This window comes from Microcaecilia unicolor, chromosome 8 (assembly GCF_901765095.1).
Source record: "Microcaecilia unicolor chromosome 8, aMicUni1.1, whole genome shotgun sequence".
Taxonomy (NCBI): domain Eukaryota; kingdom Metazoa; phylum Chordata; class Amphibia; order Gymnophiona; family Siphonopidae; genus Microcaecilia; species Microcaecilia unicolor.
This window is the reverse complement of record NC_044038.1, coordinates 87,035,898-87,058,028: the sequence shown is the minus strand read 5'-3', so window position 1 is coordinate 87,058,028 and position 22,131 is coordinate 87,035,898. Positions and strand designations below refer to the sequence as shown.

The following is a 22,131-nucleotide window of genomic DNA, read 5'->3' as shown; positions in this document are numbered from 1 at the left end:
CAGGAGTGGAACCAGCATCTCGGCTGGAATTGGAACTCAGAGTGGACTCGGCTAGAAGTGCCACTCGGACAGGACTCGGCGGCTCGGCTAGAAGCGCCACTTGGACTGGAATCAGAGGCTTGGCTGGAAGCGCCACTTGGACTGGACTCCGAGCCTTGGCTGGAAGTGCCACTTGGACTGGAATTGGAGGCTCGGTTAGAAGTGCCACTCAGACTGGACTTGGAGGCTTGGCTGGAAGTGCCACTTGGACTGGAATTGGAGGCTCGGTTAGAAGTGCCACTCAGACTGGACTCGGAGGCTTAGCTGGAAGCACCACTTGGACTGGAATCGGAGGCTCAGTTTGAAGCGCCACTCGGACTGGAATCGGAGGCTCGGTTAGAAGCGCCCCTTCCTGTCTATCGGAGGCTTGACTGGAAGCGCCACTTGAACTGGAATCGGAGGCTCGGTTAGAAGTGCCACTTGGACTGGACTCAGAGGCTTGATTGGAAGAGCCACTTGGACTGGAATCGGAGGCTTGGCTGGAAGCGTCACTCGGGCTGGACTCAGAAGCTTGGCTGGAAGCGCCACTTGGACCGGACTCAGAGGCTTGGCCGGAAGCTCCACTCGGACCGGACTCAGAGGCTTGGCTGGAAGCACCACTCGGGGACTGGATTGCAGCTGAGCCCAGAGTGTGGGATCTCCAAGACTCCTCCTTTCAGCGACAGCTTCAGGAGTATCCCACAAAGCTGGATTCAAGACAAGTTCACGGCGATATTCAGAGAGTGTGATAAAGGGGTCAATATCAGAAACTGGGTTTTTTCCAAGAGGAAGCTGCCGGATACGTCTTCTCTCCACTGCAGCTTCAGGAGTTTTCTTCCAAATCGGATGAGACAAACGTTTACCACGATATTGATGAAGTGTCATGAAAGGATCACAAGCAATGACTGAGCTGGAACCCAGCTGGTAGGGTGATCTTGCCAAGCTCATGGCCTTTGCAATCTGTTAGGTTCTCAAGGATCTCGGACACTGGACTGACGACGAGGAGCGTCAGCAGCAGGCAAAAACCCACCAACTAGGACTGGACAGGACACAGGATTCACAAGAAGGATACAGAAACAGGACTTCACCTGGGCTAGACTGCCATTCCGTAGGGGTTGAGCCCCTAGGTGCAGGCTGCCGGCAGGACTTACTGGACGGAGTGGATCAAGACAAACGTAACTAGACAGGGTACAGGATATAGGGTCTCAAACAGACAGGAAACAAACACAAGCTTGGCTAGAACAGGGTTCAAGGTACAGGTCTCCAACAGGCAGGAAACAAACACAAGGTTCACAACCAGAAGGGAAAGGAGGCCAAAGCAGACAGGGAAGGAGCAATCAGGACTGGATTCAAGACAGGATGCAGGAGACTCAAACAGGCAAGGAATACAGACTAGGGACACTAACTAAGAAACAACACAAGGTAGAAGTGCACTAAGCACAAACACCAACCTGGACCTTTGGTGTTTGCAAAGGCAAAGCAGAAAGTTTCCAGGTGGCTAATAAGCCCATCAGCATCAGCAGCTGAACTCAGCTACAGCAATCTCAAGGCAGCTAAGGGTGAGGCTAGCTGCCAAACTTCCAAGCAAGACTGGAGGGCTAAAATATCTGGACCGGACTGAAAAGAGAGTCTGGAAAGTCTATGACAGCCACCAGTTCTGGCCAACGCGAGAGGAGCACAAATCAAGAAAAAAGTCACAAACGTGACACACCCTTTGGATGCACTTCTGACAAACTTCAGAGAAAAATGTCTAAAAATAGGTTTTGAAAATTCTGATTTGGACGTTTTTGTGAGAAAAACGTCCAAATGCAGACATGCCACTTTTTGGACGTTTTTCTCTTTTGAAAATGAGCTCAAAAGCCAACATGGATGTAGTGAAAGGAAATCTGTCCTCACCAATTTATTACATTTCTTTGAAGGGGTGAATAAGCATGTGGATAATGATGAGCAGGCCGATATTGTGTACCTGGATTTTCAAAAGACATTTGACAGAGTACCTCATGAAAGACGCGAGAGGAAATTGGAGAGTCATGGGACAGGACGTAGTGTTCTATTGTGGATTAAAAACTGGTTAAAAGATAGAAAACAGAGAGGAGGGTTAAATGGTCAGTATTCTCAATGGAGAAGGGTAGATAGTGGGGTTCCCCAGGGGTCTATGCTGGGACCGCTGCTTTTTAACATATTTATAAATGATCTAGAGATGGGAGTAACTAGTTAGGTAATTCAATTTGCTGACGGCACAAAGTTATTCAAAGTTGTTAGTTCGCAGGAGGATTGTGAAATATTACAAGAGGACCTTACGAGACTGGGACACTGGGCATTCAAATGGCAGATGACGTTTAATGTGAGCAAGTGCAAGGTGATGTATGTGGGAAAGAAGAACCCGAACTATAGCTACATGATGTAAGGTTCCACATTAGGAGTCATTGACCAGGAAAGGGATCTAGGTGTCATCGTTAATGATACGTTAAATCCCTCTGCTTAGTGTGTGGCGGTGGCTAAGAAAGCAAATAGAATGTTAGGTATTATTAGGAAAGAAATGGAAAACAAAAATGAGGACGTTATAATGTTTTTGTATCGCTCCACCTCAAATATTGTGTGCAATTCTGGTCACCGCATCTCAGAAAAGATATATTTGTGGAATTAGAAAAGGTACAGAGAAGGGCAACAAAAATGATAAAGGGATGGGATGACTTCCCTATGAGGAAAGGCTAAAGTGTCTAGGGCTCTTCAGCTTGAAGAAAAGACGGCTGAGGGGAGATATTTGTGTAGTGGAACGTGTAGACGTGAATCGCTTTTTTTTTTCTTTCCAAAAATTCTAAGACCTAGAGGGCACACAATGAAGCTAGAAAGTAGTAAATTTAAAACAAATCGGAGAAAATATTTACTCACTCAACATGTAATTAAACTCTGGAATTCTTTTCCAGAGAATGTAGTAAAAGCAGTTAGTTTTACAGGGTTTAATAAAGGTTTGGAGCGCCATTATTAAAATGGATTTGGGGAAAATCCACTGCTTATTTTTAGGACAAGCAGCATAAAATGTATTGTACTGTTTTGGGATCTTGCCAGGTACTTGTAACCTGGATTGGTCACTGTTGGAACAGATGCTGTGGTTGATGGACCTTTGGTCTGTCCCAGTATAGCAATACTTATGTTCTTATGTTCTTACCAGAAGCAGAAACTACAGGTGCTGCAGGAGGGGGTTGAAGTCCACAGAGAATGTGTGCAGCTGCTGTGGTGCATGCAGCCAATTATTGAAATCACCCATTATTACTGTGTTTCCCAGCCAGGAGGCAGCCCAGAATATCTGGTAGCAGCTTCTGGGGATCTGGAAGGATCTCCAGGATTACAAGGTGGCCTTGTCAACCACACTGCTGACATAGCAAGCACCTGAGCCTCCACCTGTCCTGGAGTGACCACACAGACTAGCCAAGCTTGGCAGCACCCACCCTCGAAACGTCCAGCAGCAGATCTGACACCCAGCCAATCAGGTGACCAGCAGAGGCAGCAGGATGTAGTTTTGACTGTGAGGACAGTGGTAACCCCACAGAGGAGCAGTCTTACACACTTTCTGCTCCAGCAAGCCCTGGGCCATCACCAGCAGCTGTGGGAGAGGGGACTGGGGAGGGGGGAAGTAAAGCTGTAAACCACCTAATTATCATGCTGTGGTGATGTGTGCTGGTGGAGGGGGAGGGGATGAGGGATGTTTGAGGTGTTGCAACAAATAAATTGTACATTTACTTTTACTGAAAATGTGTCAGAATGCGTCTTTTTCTGACATGGACCCCCAGCTAGTGTGCTCCCTGGTCAGCTCTGTGGGCGGGGGAGGAGGGGAGCTATCCTCTGGGTCTGGCGGCTGTTGCTGTGGTTGGTGTCCCTCTTTTGGCAATGCTTGTTTTCATCAGAGAGCCAGTTTGTGCAGCATTAAGTAGGTTGAGTATTTAGGCCACCTTTTCAGGGCTGTAACATGTAGCGGGCACACTCATCCACAATCTCCCCCTGGCCATCAGACATGACATGCATGTTCATGGAGTGAAATTATTTTCTATCTCTGTAGTTCTCGTGTGCCAGGGAGAGGGGGTTTAATTGTGGCATGTGTGCAGTTGATGACACCTATGACGGAGGGGAAGTGATTTATGGTATAGAACTGAATTATATTGTTCTGGAGGGCCTGGGCAGTAGTGGGGAAGGTAATATAGTTAAAGCTGTGGATGAGGAAGGCATCGAGGAACTGGGCAAGACAGTTGGAGATGATAGGCTGGTGAGGCCTAGATTGACTGCTAGCACTGACTGGAAGGTGCTGGTGGCCAGAAAGTCAAGGCAGGCAGTGACCTTAAGGTGGACTGGCACAGGATTATTCCTGCTTGTCCTGGGCTGGAGGGGGGATTGTAGCTGGTCACAAAGGCACTGTATGGCAGCTCTGTCGAAGTGAAACCTAGTCAGGCATTCCTGCCTGGTCAGTGGATGCAGGGCCTGAAGACTTTCTGATATGGATATCTCTTCCATGACCTCCTCTCTGATCTCACATCTGCCTCCAGCAAGGTGTGAGCCACCAAAGCATTCAGCGCCTCCATGATTGGAGTGCAGGTTGTCCCACCACCACAGGTGCAACCCACTAACCCCAGAAACACTACTGTGCACATGTCCACCTACTGCACCTTGTGAAACCCAGCACTTGCACCCTTACCAGCATACAGTTATGAGACACACACCAGATGCCCAAAAAACTCAACTTTCCAGCCACCAACAAACAATCCACACACACAGCACAGTCCTGACACACATAGCAGCAGCACAAATCACTCACTCTCTCAGAAACAGCACACAGCTCTCACACAAACAGCAGCAGCACAGAACACAGTGACAAACTGGAACTGGACAAACAGAGAAATAATGAGACAGAAGTCAAGCAGGTAGGGATGTAGAATGGGAGGTGTGGGAGTTTGGGGACAGTGAGAGTTTGGTGGGGGAAAGGGCAAGATACAGAGGAAGGGATGGGTGTGGCTGGGGGACTAGCAGATGTGGGCAAGGACTTGAGGACACACAGGAGGCAAGTCGGATATGTAACAATCAAAAGATTCAGACTGGGGCAAACACACAAAGGCAACAGAGCACTCGGCAACTCTCCACTATTTCTCACAAACCACCACTTCCACCTCTCTATTCTTCAACTCAGCAAAATTACAAATAGGTGTAAAGACAGGTTTGGTCTTACCTTAGACCAGTGGTTCCCACACCTGATCCTGGAGGCACCCCACCCAGTCAAGTTTTCAGGATATCCACAATAAATATTCATGAGAGAGATTTGCTTGTAGTGGAGGCAGTGCATGCAAATCTCTCTCATGAATATTTATTGTGGATATCCTAAAAACCTGACTGGGAATCACTGCCTTAGACGTTTTTATGGCAGGTCTAATTCCAGACATTTTTCTTTCCACTCCTAGAAGTTGCTTTGCTAACCGTCATCGGCAGAAAACGTTCATCATGTAACACCACCCCCTCTGGCAGAGTTTTCTTTTAGGCGACTGGTGGACTTGGGCAGTTTTTTCTTTGTTGTTGTTGTTGTTCGATTATACGCTTCAGATGTTTTTTCTCTGAGAAAAAAACATATCTACCTGTTATGCCATTTTTGGCTGTTTTTTTTTTTTTTTAAATGAGGCCCATAATCTTAAATGGATAAGAAATTTGTTTAAATTATATGTGAATTTTCAATGGTGGCATTTATGTCTTTGACGACGTCTATAAATACATATAATTTTTAATGGATTTCTGTTTATTTAAATTTAAGCAGTGGCTCCCTCAATTAAATTTGACTCCTGATGTCCCCTTGAGGCCTGCACCTGCCTCTCCCTTCCCCTTAAGGCCTAAGGTGGTTGCTTCAGTACAAGACCGAGGAAGGAATAGATTGCAGGAGTCCCTTCACGGCAATACAGCCTCCTAAAAGCCAAGACCAAAATTCTGTTTCTAAATCTTTGAATTTCTGTTGTGTGTCTTTTCATGTCCTTGTGAAAAACAAACATGATCTCTCGTTTCAGATGCTCCTAAAAATGTCCAGATCTACAATGGAATGGAAGGCATGGTTACCAGTTTTAAGAAGATAATGAAGGAAGGAGAACAAATTATTTTACGCTGTGCTGAGGAAAGCAGCAACCCACCAGTGCTTCAATACAGCTGGAAAAAGAATAATTCAGTTCTCAAGAATGGTGCAACATTTGAGATTCAGAATGCTGCTGTCAAGAATACTGGAAAATACACCTGTGAAGCTACCAATAAATTTAAATCCACTACATCCAAACCCGTTGACATCGACATTCACTGTAAGTTTCTGCTTCTTTCTATGTGCTTGCGTGTTGTCTAATGTCTGCTCTGCCAATGTCTGGACCACTGCACACATTAAATGATTGGTGAACAGGGAGTTCCAGGTCAGCTGGGACAGGCTCTGCCAGTCCTGGTTATACCTTTATTGCCTTTATGGATTCACACTTCCTGATTTTCCCACAAAAAATTGGAATTGCTCATCCATGGATGTAATGGGGATAAAACCAGGCTGGGGTAGGCTGTCCCTGCTGACCTGGACCTCTCTGGTCACATGCCCTATCTGAATATTTGTCAGCAGCCACTATCTGGATACTGCTGCCAAATATCTGGATTTTTGTCTGCAATGGATAAGGGTTTTTTTTTTTAATTGCTGACTGTTAGGGCTCAACATTGGGTGGTAAGATTTCAAGGATCATCCATAGTAGTTTACAAAACAATATAAATCAAAGAACAAAGCAAATTACATAAACAAACCAAAAAGCAACAAGCAAAGCACATCAATTAAAAATCATGACACCAACAAAGAGCAATCACACCTCCTCCTAATGGCACAGCATGTTTACCGATTTATTTACTGGATCATATTCAGGTGTTGATACCCAGAGAAATAGTGATAATTCAGGCCATCTCTGGAATTACAGCAGCATTATCTGGATAATGCTTCCAAAAATCATTGCAGACCATACGGGGCTATGGATAAAAGGCAATTCTATAGCTGGGCACCCATCTTACACACCCCTTTGTATGTGTAAATGCACAACAAATCAGTGCTTATGCATGTAAATGCCCTAAGGGCACGCATAAGTACTATAGTGCATAACTGCAAGGGGAGAGGTATACACGGGTGGAGCAAGGGCGGGGCTGGGGCCGAGCCCCAGTTACATGTGCATGGCTAGTATAACTGCAGTCACCTCAATGTAAGAGGTGCCAATGCCAGCTTAAGCTACTGTTCTATAATGAAGCCTGGGCACCCAGGTGGTGATATAGAATAGGATCTCAACATGTGGTGTTGGGGCACCTTAATTGGGGCGCCCAGTTATAGAATTGCCGCCATAGTGCTGGAGTGGTCTGTAGGCAGAGCATGAGCAGCTGTATCAGTTGCCGGTTAATGGCTGTATACAGTCCACTAACCAGATAATTATCCGGATGAATCTCTGTCCCAACATTATTTGATTAGTTGTCCTGATATCTGGCTGAATGTCACTGATATCAGATAGCATGGGTGATAGTGCTGAAATTAGATACTCAGCGCTGGCCAGTATCCAGATGCCGGTGCTGAATATCCGTATTTAATTTGGTCATGTTGGTGAGGGTTTAAAAACACACACTAACCACCCTGGCCGAATAGTGGTCAGTTATTTGTTTGTTTGGATTTTATACACTATTCCACAGCTTGTAGTGAGATTGGTTTTGCATTTCTGCAGTTGCCAGAAATAAAATCCTTTTTTATTATTTTAGATGCTCCAAAAGAAACCAGGATTCATATGACTGAGAAATCGGTGAAAGAAAATGATTCCCTCACTTTAACATGTGAAAGTCAGAGTAATCCTCCAGTGACATCATATTCCTGGTTTAAGGACCGTAACCTGTATCCAGACCATACAGAAAAGGAAATTCACTTCCATAAGTTACGTGATACTGATTCGGGATCTTATCACTGCACAGTTTCCAATTACCTGGGCAATGGCACCTCTTCGGATGTAACAGTGGATGTGTGGTGTAAGTATGTGAAACCACACATTTTTACCAAAATGCAATCCATAAGTACATAAGTACTGCTATACTGGGACAGATTGAAGGTCCATCAAGCCCAGCATCCTGTTTCCAACAGTGGCCAATCCAGGTCACAAGTACCTAGCAAGATCCCAAAAAAGTACAATACATTTTATGCTGCTTGTCCTATTTTATAGACCTGTAGCATATCTCTCCTCAGCCGTCTTTTCTCCAAGCTGAAGAGCCCTAGCCGCTTCAACCTTTCCTCATAGGGAAGTCGTCCCATCCCTTCATTTTCGTTGCCCTTAAAACTGTTCTAGGACGTGAAAGCATTTGAGGGCAGAATCAGACTCTCATCGGTGATGTACTAGGGCCCATTAGAACAAGAAATGCCCTGGGAGAAAAGTCTAACAGGTCAATATTTAACCTCATGGTCATTATTCTGTTTTTCATTCACATACATTCAGTAACATTTATTTATTTATTGGGATTTACCAACCAGCTATATGAAGAGATTCACCCAAGGTGGTGTACAGCAGATACAGCTTGACATAAAACTTCTGATTTTGCTAACAGAATAACAATAGTAAAATAATCAAAGAATAAATACAATCAATAAGGTAAATGGGGTAATTCTTTAAGTGGGCATCTCCATTTAGGCACCTGCCATGCGCGGTGAGATCCTATTCTGTAATGGGATCTGGGCGCCTGGATTCTGTTATAGAATACTAGCGTAATTCAGTGTCAGCGTACCTTATATTTATGTACTTGCAGTTACATCAGCCATAGACCTGGCTTAACTGCAGAAGGGATGCATGTAACCAGTGGCAGCCCTCCCATTAAGCCACCTGAGGTGGGGGCCTCAGGCGGCACTGTCTAGGAGCAACACTCTCTTTTACCCTCGTCCCCATGTTTACCTTATTTTTTTCATTTCCAAAAGGTGGCAGTGGCAGCGGCAGCAGCAGCAGTGATTCCCATAGGCTACCCTGCCGCAGGCACCAGCCTCTTCTCCCTACTGCAGCCTGCTTTTTGACATTTCCTGTTTCCTCAGAGACAGGACACAGTAGAAGGAGTGAAGAGGCCAGTGCCGGTGGCATCACAGCAGAGCAGCCTATGGGAATCGTTGCTGCCTTTTGGAAAAGACAGAAATAAGGTAAAGGTGGGGAAGTGGGTTGAGGAGAGAAGGGGGGGGGGGGGGGGGAGATGCCAAACTGGGCACGGGCGGGGATGGCATCTCATCCCTGCCTCAGACAGCAGATTCCCCTGGGTCGCCCCTGGGTGTAACTATAAGTTATATGTGTAAGAGTATACTAACCTGCGAAAGTGCCAGTATTCTGTAATCTTACACTCACTAGTTCATACTACTTGTTATAGACACCCTGTGTTGATTTTATTATTATTTGTTTGGTCCCAGTTCTTTGGACAAGCCTGGTTTACTTTTCCCACTTCTTTTATCTCTGATAGAATTGCTCTTTACATGTATAGTTAGTGGCACTAGACATAAAACTTGTTAGTCATGTGTTTAGTTAACCAATATTCAATAATAAAAAAGATGAAAGTCAATATACCACTATCTTTACAAAACAGTCTCTCATAAGGTAAGCCAAAAGTACTTTCTGAACTATGAAGACACTTGTGGAGTACAATCACTTTGAAAGGGAAAAAAGCCTCAGTACCCTCACCTCCACCCATTTCAAAAGCTTACAGGGTGAAAAAGACTTAAACAAGGTTAATTCTCATCACAGGTATAAAAAAATTCCCTTTCAAAAGAAATTGTTAAAACTCCACTTGTATTCAATTTCACTGGATCAACAAACAAACATGACAAAAACAAGAAAGTCAAAGGACTTATCTTTAAAAAAACAGAGTTCTCTTACGCTTCTATAAATCAATCACACCGAGGCCAGAGTTTCGCTATAAAGCTGTCTCAAGGTGTGACAAAACTCTATAAATAAAACAAAAAATATATATGAACATCAAAAAGACCCCATAAGGTGAAACAGTGAGCAACACATATGCAGTTAAAATCCAAGAATTGAAGCCAAATTTAAGAAAGCAAGTTAAAACAAGAGTACTTGCCAGCATTTTCAGGTACAAATATTTTTCATGTCACTTTCGTTCCTACAACATGGCTGTGGGATCGTTTCCTTAAAGCTTGAAACCAGCTGACATCACATCCAGACATTATTCTTAAGTCTACCATCCTGCAACTTCAGCTCATGCCCTCTTGTTTTACCATTTCCCCTTCTTTGGAAAAGATTTGTTCCTGTATTAATACCTTTCAAGTATTTAAATGTCTGTATCATATCTCCCTTGTCCCTTATTTCCTCAAGGCTGTACATATTCAGGTCTTCCAGTCTCTTCTCATACATCTTATGGCACAAGCCCAATATCATTTTTGTCGCATTCCTCTAGACCACTTAAAGTCTGTTTACATCCTTAGCAAAATACTGTCTCCAAAAAAACTGAATACAATACTGCAGGTGGGGGCCTCAATACCTCCTTTCTTCTGCTGGTCACGGGCGAGCCTGGACGGGCCCAGGCCCAGCCACTTTCCCTCCAGGCCCGCCCAGCCAACGTCCGCCCCACTCCGGGTGTCAGCAGGTGGGGGGGGGGGGTGCTCCGCTGGCGCCGCAGTCCCCACCTGCCTACCAGCTCTATCGACGAGCAGGCGACCCTCTTCTGCCACCCGGCATCCAGCCTTAAAAAAAAACCCCAATGAAACGCCTCGCGTCTACTCTGCGCTGCTATAAGTAAAGCGAGCAAATCGCCTCATTGCGTCGGCCCTTCCTTCACTGTGTCCCGCCTTCTGATGTAACTTCCTATTTCCACGAGGCATTTCATTGGGTTTCTTTAAAGGCTGGATGCCGGGTGGCAGAAGAGGGTCGTCTGCTCGTTGATGGAGCTGGTAGGCAGGTGGGGACTGGGTCGTGCAGGGGGGCTGAGATGGGAGAAGGGGTCTGGGTGGGGTGGGGCTCAGATGGGAGAAGGGGACTGGGTCTGGGAGGGGAGGGACTCAGATGGGAGAAGGGGACTGGGTCTGGGTGGGGCTCAGAGGGGAGAAGGGGACTGGGGAGGGGAGGAGAGGGACTCAGATGGGAGAAGGGGACTGGGTCTGGGAGGGGAGGGGAGGGGAGGGACTCAGATGGGAGAAGGGGACTGGGTCTGGGCAGGGCTCAGATTGGAGAAGGGGACTGGGGAGGGGAGGGGAGGAGAGGGACTCAGATGGGAGAAGGGGACTGGGTCTGGGAGGGGAGGGGAGGGACTCAGATGGGAGAAGGGGATTGGGGAGGGGAGGGGAGGAGAGGGACTCAGATGGAAGAAGGGGACTGGGTCTGGGAGGGGAGGGGAGGGACTCAGATGGGAGAAGGGGACTGGGTCTGGGGTCTGAGAAGGGGGCAGGAGGGAGAATGGGGCCATGCCTGGGGCAGGTGGGAGAATGGGTCTGGGGCTGAAAAGGGGGGCCCTAATGCAAAGCATGTGGATGAAGGGAACTGGGGACTGAAAAGGACGGTAGGTGGGATAAGGGGGCTAGTACTGGAACTGGGGGCTGAAAAGGGGCAGGGTCTGAATGTGCAGACTGGGGGCTGAAAAGGGGACAGGGAGAAGTGGCTGGGGGCTGAAGCTCCGGATTGGTGGGAGAAAAGGGCTGGGGCTGAAACTGGGGACTGGTGGGATAGTGGGGCTGAAACTGGGGGCTGAAAAGGAGGGGCAGGTGGGAGATGTGAGCTGGGACTGGAACTAGGGGCAGGTAGGATAATGGGGCTGGAATTGGGGGATGAAAAGAAGGGACAGCGAGAGGGAGGGCAGACCCTGGATGGATGGGAGAGGGAGGGCAAATGGTGGATTGAAGGGGCAGAGAGAAAGGGCAGACAGTGGATGGAAGGGATGGCAGAGAGGGCAGACACTGGATGGCAGAGAGAGAGAGAGAGAGCGAAGACAGATGCTGGATGGAAGGAAGACGGTGAAAAGAAGATGAGGAAACCAGAGACAACAAACTGTAAATAAAAAATCTCAGAAAATGAATACCACCAACCAAAAGGAAAAAAAATCTCTGAAAATGAATACCACCAACAAAAAGAGGAAAGTAACAACAACAATAAATACAGCCACCGAATAAACAGACAACTAATAAAAATAAACACAATGAACCACCCCACAGAACTACACCACTTAATCCAATTAGGATACATCAATGCAAGATCAGCAGTAAGCAACTCAGTAGATATACTAGACTGGATCACCACAGATAAGTTAGACCTTCTATTCATCACAGAAACCTGGTTCCAGAGCCCCACAGACCCCGCCATCCTAGAAGCGTGCCCACCAGAATACAAAATCACCCACTGGACAAGAAATGGAAAAAAAAGAGGAGGCGGAATAGCTATAATTTACAAACAGGAATTCACTATCACAATCACGGGTGAATCTACCTCACCACAACTTGAACTCGCCTCGACAAGAATTAATCATCCAAACCTAATAGGACACCTTAATGCAATCCTATTTTACAGACCACCGGGAAAATGGCAAGACTCCCAAACACAACTCATGGACTTCATCTCGAACACTTGTGTATCTGCCTCAAACATCCTTATAATAGGAGACATCAACCTACACCTTGAAGACGACACCTCAACAAGCACACGAGAATGCAAAGAATTCCTAAAACTATGGGATCTACACGCGCCATACACGCAACCAACACACAAAAAAGGACACACACTAGACATAATAACACACAAATTTGACCCGGACCAAACTATCATACTTACAGACACTACATGGACACCCACACTATGGTCAGACCACCATAAAGCAACTGTCTCTCTCTACTGGCGAAAAACACACACAAACACAATCAATAAACATGAGCGAACAACATACACCACGAGAGGAAAAATAGACCCCACAACATTCTGGCAACAGATCTACCAGAACGAATGGACAACAAGTGCTAGCACCATCCAATTCCTCCAAGAATGGGACGATCTGTGCACAACAACATTAGACAAAATCGCACCAATCCAAACTAGAACATCACACAGGAAAAAAGCAAATCCATGGTTCAACGAAGAGCTGAAAAAACTTAAAACACAAGTCAGGAAACTAGAACGCGCATGGAACAAAAAGAGAGATGAACAAACACTAAATGCCTGGAAACTACTTCGGAGGAAATACAAATACACCATAAGACAGACTAAAAGATCACACTACAAAACAATAATAGGACCAAACTACAATGACACACATAAACTCTTCTACCTTGTGAACAAACTTCTAGACACCACACTAGTTACAAACAACAGCAAAGATATACCAGATGTTGACAACCTTGCGAAATACTTCAAAGAGAAAATCATACAACTACGACTTAAAATACCCACCAGCCCTATCGAATACGTCACACTTCTAGAATGCCTAGACCCAGAAGCCGGAACATACCCAGCAGACAGAACCTGGACCGACTTCGAGTTAATATCAGAAGATCTCATCTCGAAAACTCTAAAAAGATACGCCAAATCTCACTGCAAACTAGACATATGCCCAAACAACCTTATGAAATCAGCTCCTCTACAATTCATAACAGACCTAAAGAACCACGTAAATTTTATGCTACAAAACGGACTTTTCCCTAAAGAAAAAGGAAAAATTTTACTCACCCCAATACCTAAAGACACAAAGAAAAACGCAAGCGAATTAACCAACTACAGACCAGTAGCATCCATACCACTAACAACCAAAATAACCGAAGGAATGGTAACTAAACAACTCACAGATTATCTAAATAAACACTCAATACTGCATGATGCCCAATCAGGATTCCGGTCGAATCACAGCACAGAAACAGTACTGATTACCCTCATGACTAAATTTAAACAAATGATTGCAACCGGCAACAATATACTCCTCCTACAATTCGACATGTCAAGTGCCTTCGACATGGTCGACCACGGAATCCTATTACACATACTTGAATACTTTGGTATTGGAGGAAATGTCCTAAACTGGTTCAAGGGGTTCCTAACTCAACGATCATACCAAGTCACATCAAATTCAACCACGTCTGCTGCCTGGACACCCGAATGTGGAGTACCACAAGGATCACCCCTTTCACCAACCATTTTCAACCTAATGATGATCCCCCTGGCGAAACTCCTATCGAACCACAACCTCAACCCATATATTTACGCCGATGATGTAACTATATACATCCCTTTCAAAAAAGACATTAAAGAAATCTCCAGTGAAATCAACCTAAGTCTACACATCATGAACACCTGGTCAGATGCTTTTCGCTTGAAACTAAATGCAGAAAAAACTCAATGCCTGATACTCACGTCCCAATACAACACGAAAGAATTCACCGCTTTAAACACACCAACACTAAACCTTCCAATCTCAGAAACGCTAAAAATCCTTGGAGTCACTATTGACCGCCACCTAACACTCGAAACTCAGGCAAACAACACAACCAAAAAGATGTTCTACTGCATGTGGAAACTGAAAAGAATAAGACAATTCTTCCCAAGATCCGTCTTTCGTAGCCTGGTGCAATCCCTCGTTCTCAGCCATCTGGACTACTGCAACTCACTATACGCAGGTTGCAAAAAGCAAATACTGAGAAAACTCCAAACAGCCCAGAATACAGCAGCCAGACTCATCTTAGGAAAACCAAAATATGAAAGTGCAAAACCCTTACGAGAGAAGCTACACTGGCTCCCACTTAAAGAACGAATTACCTTTAAAGTATGCACATTAGTCCATAAAATCACTCACGGTGAAGCCCCAGCCTACATGTCGGATTTAATAGACTTACCACCAAGAAACGCCAAAAGATCATCCAGAACTTTCCTCAACCTCCACTTCCCTAATTGCAAGGGCTTGAAATACAAAACACTGCACGCGTCAACCTTTTCCTACATGAGCACGCAGTACTGGAATTCATTGCCACGCAACCTGAAAACGATTCAAGAGCAAAAAACCTTCCGCAAACTACTGAAGACCCACCTCTTTGAGGAAATTTACGGAAAGAACCAAAACACATAAAACTGCACTCACTGTTCAACAATGCATCACTACAGCCACTCTGAATTCCCTTCCCCTACCTCACCTTCTCATCTCCCGCAAACTTACCTCACTCATACCTTACTCACAGAAAATGTATACCAAATGCTTGCCTGTTATTATATACCGCCCCTCCTGTTTCCCCGCGGGTTCCCTCCAATGTATCGCCCCTTTTAGTTTCCCGTTCTTTCCTTCCAATGTCTCAATGATCTTTTCCATTATTATATTCCTTGTTACAAAACTTGTCTCATAACACTTCATAATGTAATCCATAACTGAGCTGTAACAAAATGTATTTCCAGTCTTCATAACGTACTGTAAGCCACACTGAACCCGCAAAAAGGTGGGAAAATGTGGGGTACAAATGCAATAAATAAATATTTTTATTTTTTTGCTTTATTACTTTATGTTTTAGGATAAAGTAGTATTGTAGATGTGTTAATAAATGTTTATAAATAAAACATGTAAATAAGGTAATCTTTTTATTGGACTAATTTTAATACATTTTGACTAACTTTCGGAGAACAAAACCTCCTTCCTCAGGTCAGGATAGGATACTGTAACAGCACTATACTGTATTGACCTGAGGAAGGAGGTTTTGGCCTCTGAAAGCTAAATGTATTAGTCCAATAAAATGGTATTATTTTATTTTCTATATTTGTTTTATTTCTATTTGTTAATTTGTAAAGTGGTGATTGGTACTTGTTAGTTTTTTTTCAAATTTACATCTTCTGTCTTTATATTTTGCACAGTACTAGGGGACATTTTCTGTTTCTGTGGTGTTGCATTGTATGCAGAGTCTGGCATCTTGGGGGTTCAGTTTAATTTTTGTCTAAATAGAAAGTTTATGACTACTTATTCTGTAGTGGATTAGGGTGTATCTGTGTTTGTGAAAAAGACATGGCTTTCAGTTGGCATTGACTGTGCACGATCGACGATCTGTACTATTCTGTCTGGTTTTGTTTTACAGTAGGTGAATTGATGTTCTAGTGCTCACTGTAGTGTTTAAGATGCTTTCCTTTTTCTTGTGTGACTTGTAGAAATTACTGCTTATGGTATGCTAGAATTGCTCTATAGGTCCTGAGTGTTTTGTATTCTTGGTATGCCTAGTAATGGATTTTGGAGAGGGGTGTTAAAAAATGACCAGCCCCGGGTGTCAACTACCCTAGGTACACCACTGCTTTGGTCGCTGTCGCTGCCTTTTCTCCCATGGCTGATGCCAAACTATGGGGGAGGGGAAGGGCAGGGTTGATGCCAGGCTACAGTTCCAGACTGGAGATTTTGGGACAGCCCTGCATTTCTGTCCACCCCATTGTTATGGGACTTGCAGCACTGATTTTCATGGGCAGAATCAGGCACTGCAAATCCCACACTGATTTGGATTATAAAGTTTAAATCAGGACTGCACAAAATCTCAAGCCTGGAACTGAGTAATTTGCCATCTCTGTGATTTCTAATTTGTTTTTGTGTTTTATTCTGCAATTTGTAAGGGGTGGTCTGTGTTCTTGGCATCTCTGCGATTTCTAATTTTTTGTGTTTTATTCTGCAGTTGGTAAGGTGGTCTGTGTTCTGCATGTGACCAATGTAAAAGATTCTCTGTGCATGTAGTTTGTGTGGGGATCTATATGAGTCTGACTTCTCTGGCTTTTTAAATGGGAATGTCAGTTTCAGTTTCAGAATTTACCTGTTTTATGAATACAGCTTAATCAGGCATTTGAATTTGTTACAAAGCAAAGTTTGAAGGATATGTGCCATTGACATGTTTCCCTTATAGCAGTCATATTTGGTCAAGTTTAAGATATGGGATAAAATCACAACATTAATGTAACCCATAAGGGGTTAAGTATTTTACCTGGGGCACCGCTGCTGGGGCGTCATGAGAGGTGGGAAGCCTGATTGCAGGGCATTTTCCTTTGGTGGTGTTGGGTCTGGGTGGCGATTCCAGTGGCGTTGTGAGCAGCGGGGATGGCGCTGTTTTTTTATTATTGCCGCGAGTTTGAGGGGAGGCGCGAAGAAGAGAGACGCTGGATCATTGTGTGCTTCAGGGTGTTTGGGGGGCCTCGAATCGGCTGCACGGCGATGCAGGGGGAGTGATGACGCTGCTGCAGGCATCAGCGTCGCTCAGCTGTTTGGCGGTGCAGCATGGACCTGCTGCTTGGGGGCGGAGTTATGGTGACGGGAAGGCCAGGAAATTTGAAGAGGCCTGATTGGCCCTGCGTCGGCGACTGACATCAACGTGATGATGTCAGACGGCTGTTTTGACGCAGGGCCTGTGGATTCCCTGTTTTTAAAGGGGAACTGGCTCTTTTAAACTGCAGAGCCGGTTCCGATTACAATACAGGTGGCGTGGGACCGGAGAAAGTTGGGGAGAGTGCTCCAGTGCACTCTCCCAATGTTTTTTATTTTAATAAAGTGGCCAGTCATGATATTAGCGCTGTAAGCGCTACAGGGACTGAGGAGCCGGTTGCAGAAAGTGAGGACGAGCCAGCTCATGGACGGAGCTGAGCAGGAGGCTCGTGCTAGAAAAGAAAAAGAAGGTTTTTGGGCTCTAGGACACAAAAGGTACTGTTTTTCATATAAATTTGGAAAGCTGCTTATCTGAATATGTGTAGAAAGTGTCCATTTTAAATTAAAAATGGTGTAATTGTGTACTGGGTGTTTGAGAGTGTTGGGCTCGTGCGTGAAGCTCGAACTGCAGGGGAGAGATGTCATCGAGTTCTAAACTGTTTTTTAGTTCAGTTGGGTGGGTATTCAGTTACTGAGAGAACACAGTTGACTGTCCAGCTTATAACCGAAATTTTTCGCCGGCGATCTTCTGACACAAATCGGGAGATGGCCGGCCATCTCCTAAAACCGGCCAAATCGGTATAATCGAAAGCCAATTTTTGGACACACTCGCCGGCATTTGGTCGCGGAGGCGGCTAAACTTCAAGGGGGCATGTCAGCAGGGTAGTGAAGGCGGGACGTGGGCGTGCTTACGAGATGGCCGGCTTCAGCTGATAATGGAAAAAAGAAAACCGGCGATGATGAGCATTTGGCCGGTTTTACTTGGTCTATTTATTTTCACGACCAAGTCTCAAAAAGATGCCCAAACTGACCAGATGACCACTGGAAGGAATCGGGGATGACCTCCCCATGCTCCTCCAGTGATCACCAACCCCCTCCCACCCAACAAAAAAAACCTTTAAAACATTTCCTTCCCTAGGAGGAGAAGCCAGTCGGCCAGCTCGTAAAAAAAAAAAAAGGATCTTGCTGATCAGTTATGTTATGACTTACTTGTTCTTGAGTGTTGTATTTTGTGATACTGTTTTAATAAATGTTCAAGAAAGACTTCATACAAATTAAAAAAGTCCCTGCCGTTCATTTTCCCTTGATGGCCGTCCCTGACGTGCACTTCCCTTAATAGCCATCTTTCTCTCCAAAAGTGCAATTCTCTTAATGGCCGGCTTTCTCCCCAAACAGTTTTTACTCATTGGTTTTTCACTAGTAATAGGGGGATTTGAACCAGCCACCTCTGCATTACAAAAGCCATGATGTAACCACTTGGCCACAGCTCCACTTACTTGGCTAGTCCTCCCTTTTGTTTATACCCCTTCAGGTCTCTCTCAGTCAATCACAGTGCTTTAGCTGTCTGTGAGTGGCTGAGAGAGACCTGGAGAGGTATAATCAAAAGGGAGGGACACCCAAGTAAGTGGAGCTGTGGCCAAGTGGTTACATCACTAGGCTTGTAATCCAGAGGTGGCTGGTTCAAATCCCTGGTCCTACACTTGCTCTCTACTTCTTAAACTCGTACCAGAATCTCCACAAGAACAAGCCTTTCTATCATTTACATGAACTGCTCTTCTCAGTTTACTGGATCCTCCCTCGCCTCCCCCCTAGGTACCCTTTACCTGGCTAGGCGAGTAATGCACCTTTGTCAGCGTTGGCCCCCTCGACGGGCTTCAGGAACCTCCTGGACACCACCTTCACACTCTGGCCACTCGTCTGGTCTCTGGAACTCCTCCGACTCGGTCTGTCTGCCTTCTGCGAGGACGTCCGCTGTACATCCCACCACTGCCACCACTTGTGAGAATGCCACAGGAAACGTCGTGGCACTCTGCTGACTTGCCTCTGGAACTTGACCGCTCCCACTATCCCCACACAGGAGACCTCCTCTGGAGACTGATGCCTTTTCCACTCAGCTTCACCTTGAGTTCTCTAGTCCCCCAGAACCCGCCTGTAGTCAGTGAGCCTTTAGTGGCTCCTGCCCGGCCTCACCAGCCTTTTGCCTCAGGGAACCACCTTGAAACTAGAGTTCTCTGTGACGGCGTTGACTCAGGCCTCTATGTTTGGTCCTCCCCTTTCCCTCAGGGTGACCTCTTCCTTAACCTGCAGTCCTGGCCCGGCCTCTCCGCTGTATCCCCTGGTAACCGACCCACCTTACCAGTTCTTCTGGTGGGGCCCCCAGGTCACCCTTCTCTGAAAGATAGCACAGCTTCCTCTGCTTGCAAAAATATGCAAATTAGCTGGTTGCATGTAAATTCAGTTTATTAGCTAGGTTACAGTCTTTTGGGAACCTGGCTTTCCAACTCTTATTCTGACGGCGATTCACCCCCCCCCTGAGACCATTTACTGGGGAACATCTGGGTCTCAGGGTATAACAGCCACCTCCCCTGGATAGGACACACTTTATTCACCTTAACCTTACGGTCCTATCCTCCACCCCACGGCTGTTTGTTCTTTTTAAACACTTCAGTAGCAATTGTTCATAACCCTAGTACCCAGTGCCTGGTCCCCATCAGGTAAGTACCTCTCTGGGCTTGGAGGGAACCCTCTCCTGACTCTCCTTCAGCAGGCCTCCTTCTTCAGCCTTCCTGCTAGTAATTCTCCGGCTCTGGGTGTTACAGGTTCCCCCATCTTCTCTCCCCTCCCTTGCCTTAGAGGATGCTTTTATAGGGTGCCCAATAATCCATCCCACCTCTCTTTAGGCCTCTCCCCCTGCTTCCAGAAAGGTCCGCACCCAGAACTCTCTCCACCTTTCCAGCTTCCACTCAGAGAGTCCCCTGGTGGCCTCCCCAGGGAAGTACCGGTCCTATGCCACGAGCACCCCCTAGCCGTTCCTTCTGGTCACTACCATGGACTCTACTCTTTGGCTCCCTCTAGTGGCCAGGTCAGGGCATTTTTAGGTTTTCAATGGGAGAGCACCCTCTGGCGGCCTCCTCATGTAAGGGCAGGCACTGTGTTTATCACAATGTACTCTTACCAGCTGATCATGGTCCTTCTCCAGAATTTTCTTCCTTGAACATAGAACAGAAATATTTGTTTAGCACACTCACATTTCTCATTGCTCTTCACATAGCTGTCCACAGCATCTTTCAGTCTCACAATTCCATTTTAGCCTTCCTCCTTTCATTAATATACCTGGAAAAAAATTCTTGTCTCTCTTCTTTACATTTCTAGCCATTTGTACTTCTGCCTCTGCTTTCGCCACATGTATCTCCCCCTTGGCTTTTTTCAGTTTCCTCCGGTATTCTTTTCTGTGCTACTTTTCTTGAGTTTTCCTGTATTTCATAATGTCAACTCTTTTGCCTTTATTTTCTCAGCCACTTGTTTGGAGAACCATATCAGTTTCCCTTTTTTCTTGCTTTTATTTACTCTCATTATGTAAAGATCAGTAGCCATTTTAATAGCTCCTTTCAGCCTGGACCACTGTCTTTCCACTTGTCACATGTCTTCTCATCCCATCAGATCTTTCTTCAGGTATGCCCCCATTTTAATAAAATCAGGATGTTTGAAATCCAAGACTTTGAGTTTTGAGTCGCTGCCCTCCGCTTTAGCTGTTATATCAAACCAAACTATTGGATGATCACTACTGCCCAGGTGGGCACCTACTCTGATATTAGATACACTTTCCCCATTTGTAAGCACCAGATCCAGTGTCGTTCCTTCCCTCATGGGATCCATCACAATTTGTCTGTGTTGTTCCTTCCCTCATGGGATCCATCATAATTTGTCTGAGCAGAGCACTTTGAAAGATATCCATGATCTCCTTTCTGATTCCGCAGATGGAACTTTCCAGTCCGCATTCAGTAGGTTGAAATCTCCCTATAACAGCACTTCCCCTTTTTTCCCAACTTTTGGACATCTGCAACCAGATCCTTGTCAAGCTGCTTCAGTTGTGTCAGAGGTCTGTAGACAACACCCATGTGGATTGAGTTCCGTCTTCTCTTTTCAAGGCGATCCATATGAGTTCTTCCTTTCCCCAAGCCCCCTGCATTTCAGTTGCTTTGATATTATTTATTACATATATAGCTACTCTTCCACATTTTTGACCATCTCTATCCTTCCTAAATAGATTGTAGCCCAGTATGTGTGCGTCCCATTCATGGGAGTCATTGAGCCATGTCTCCGTGATAGCGACAACATCTAAATCTGCCTCTACTATCAGGGCTTGCAGGTCATCAACTTTACTACTACTACTTATCATTTCTATAGCACTACTAGAAGTATGCAGCGCTGTACACTTGAACATGAAGAGAGTCCCTGCTTGACAGAGCTTACAGTCTAATTAGGACAGACAAACAGGATAAACAAGAGATAAGGGTATATTAAAGTGAGAGTGATAAAATAAGGGTTCTGAACAAGTGAATAAGGGTTAGGAGTTAAAAGGTGGGCTTTTAGCTTAGATTTGAAGACGGCTAGAGATGGAGCTTGACGTACCGGCTCAGGAAGTCTATTCCAGGCATAAGGTACAGCAAGATAAAAGGAACGGAGTCTGGAATTAGCAGTGGAGGACAAGGGTGCAGATAAGAGAGATTTACCCAGTGAACGGAGTTCCCGGGGAGGAATGTAAGGAGAGATGAGAGTGGAGAGGTACTGAGGAGTTGCAGAGTGAATGCACGTATATGCTTAGACTGAGAATTTGTGATCATTGATTTGCAGCTAAATTTTAGTGACAGTCTGATCTTCTGTATAGTTTTTTCTTTAGTCTCACCTGTTATGGTATTGCTGTGGGGACTAACACAATAACCGTGC

The 22,131-nt window shown here is 45.4% G+C and overlaps 1 protein-coding gene across 6 annotated transcripts in view; it reads left to right on the top strand.

The window, feature by feature from the left end:
- The window catches only part of CD22 (CD22 molecule), a 244,243-nt gene that overhangs the window by 126,500 nt on the left and 95,612 nt on the right, over positions 1 to 22,131 (top strand). For all 6 annotated transcript variants that reach the window (XM_030213545.1, XM_030213548.1, XM_030213547.1 and 3 more), the window contains 2 exons: positions 6,054 to 6,335; positions 7,795 to 8,055. In XM_030213545.1, the coding sequence (XP_030069405.1) occupies positions 6,054 to 6,335; positions 7,795 to 8,055 (543 nt within the window). The remainder of the gene's footprint in view (positions 1 to 6,053; positions 6,336 to 7,794; positions 8,056 to 22,131) is intronic.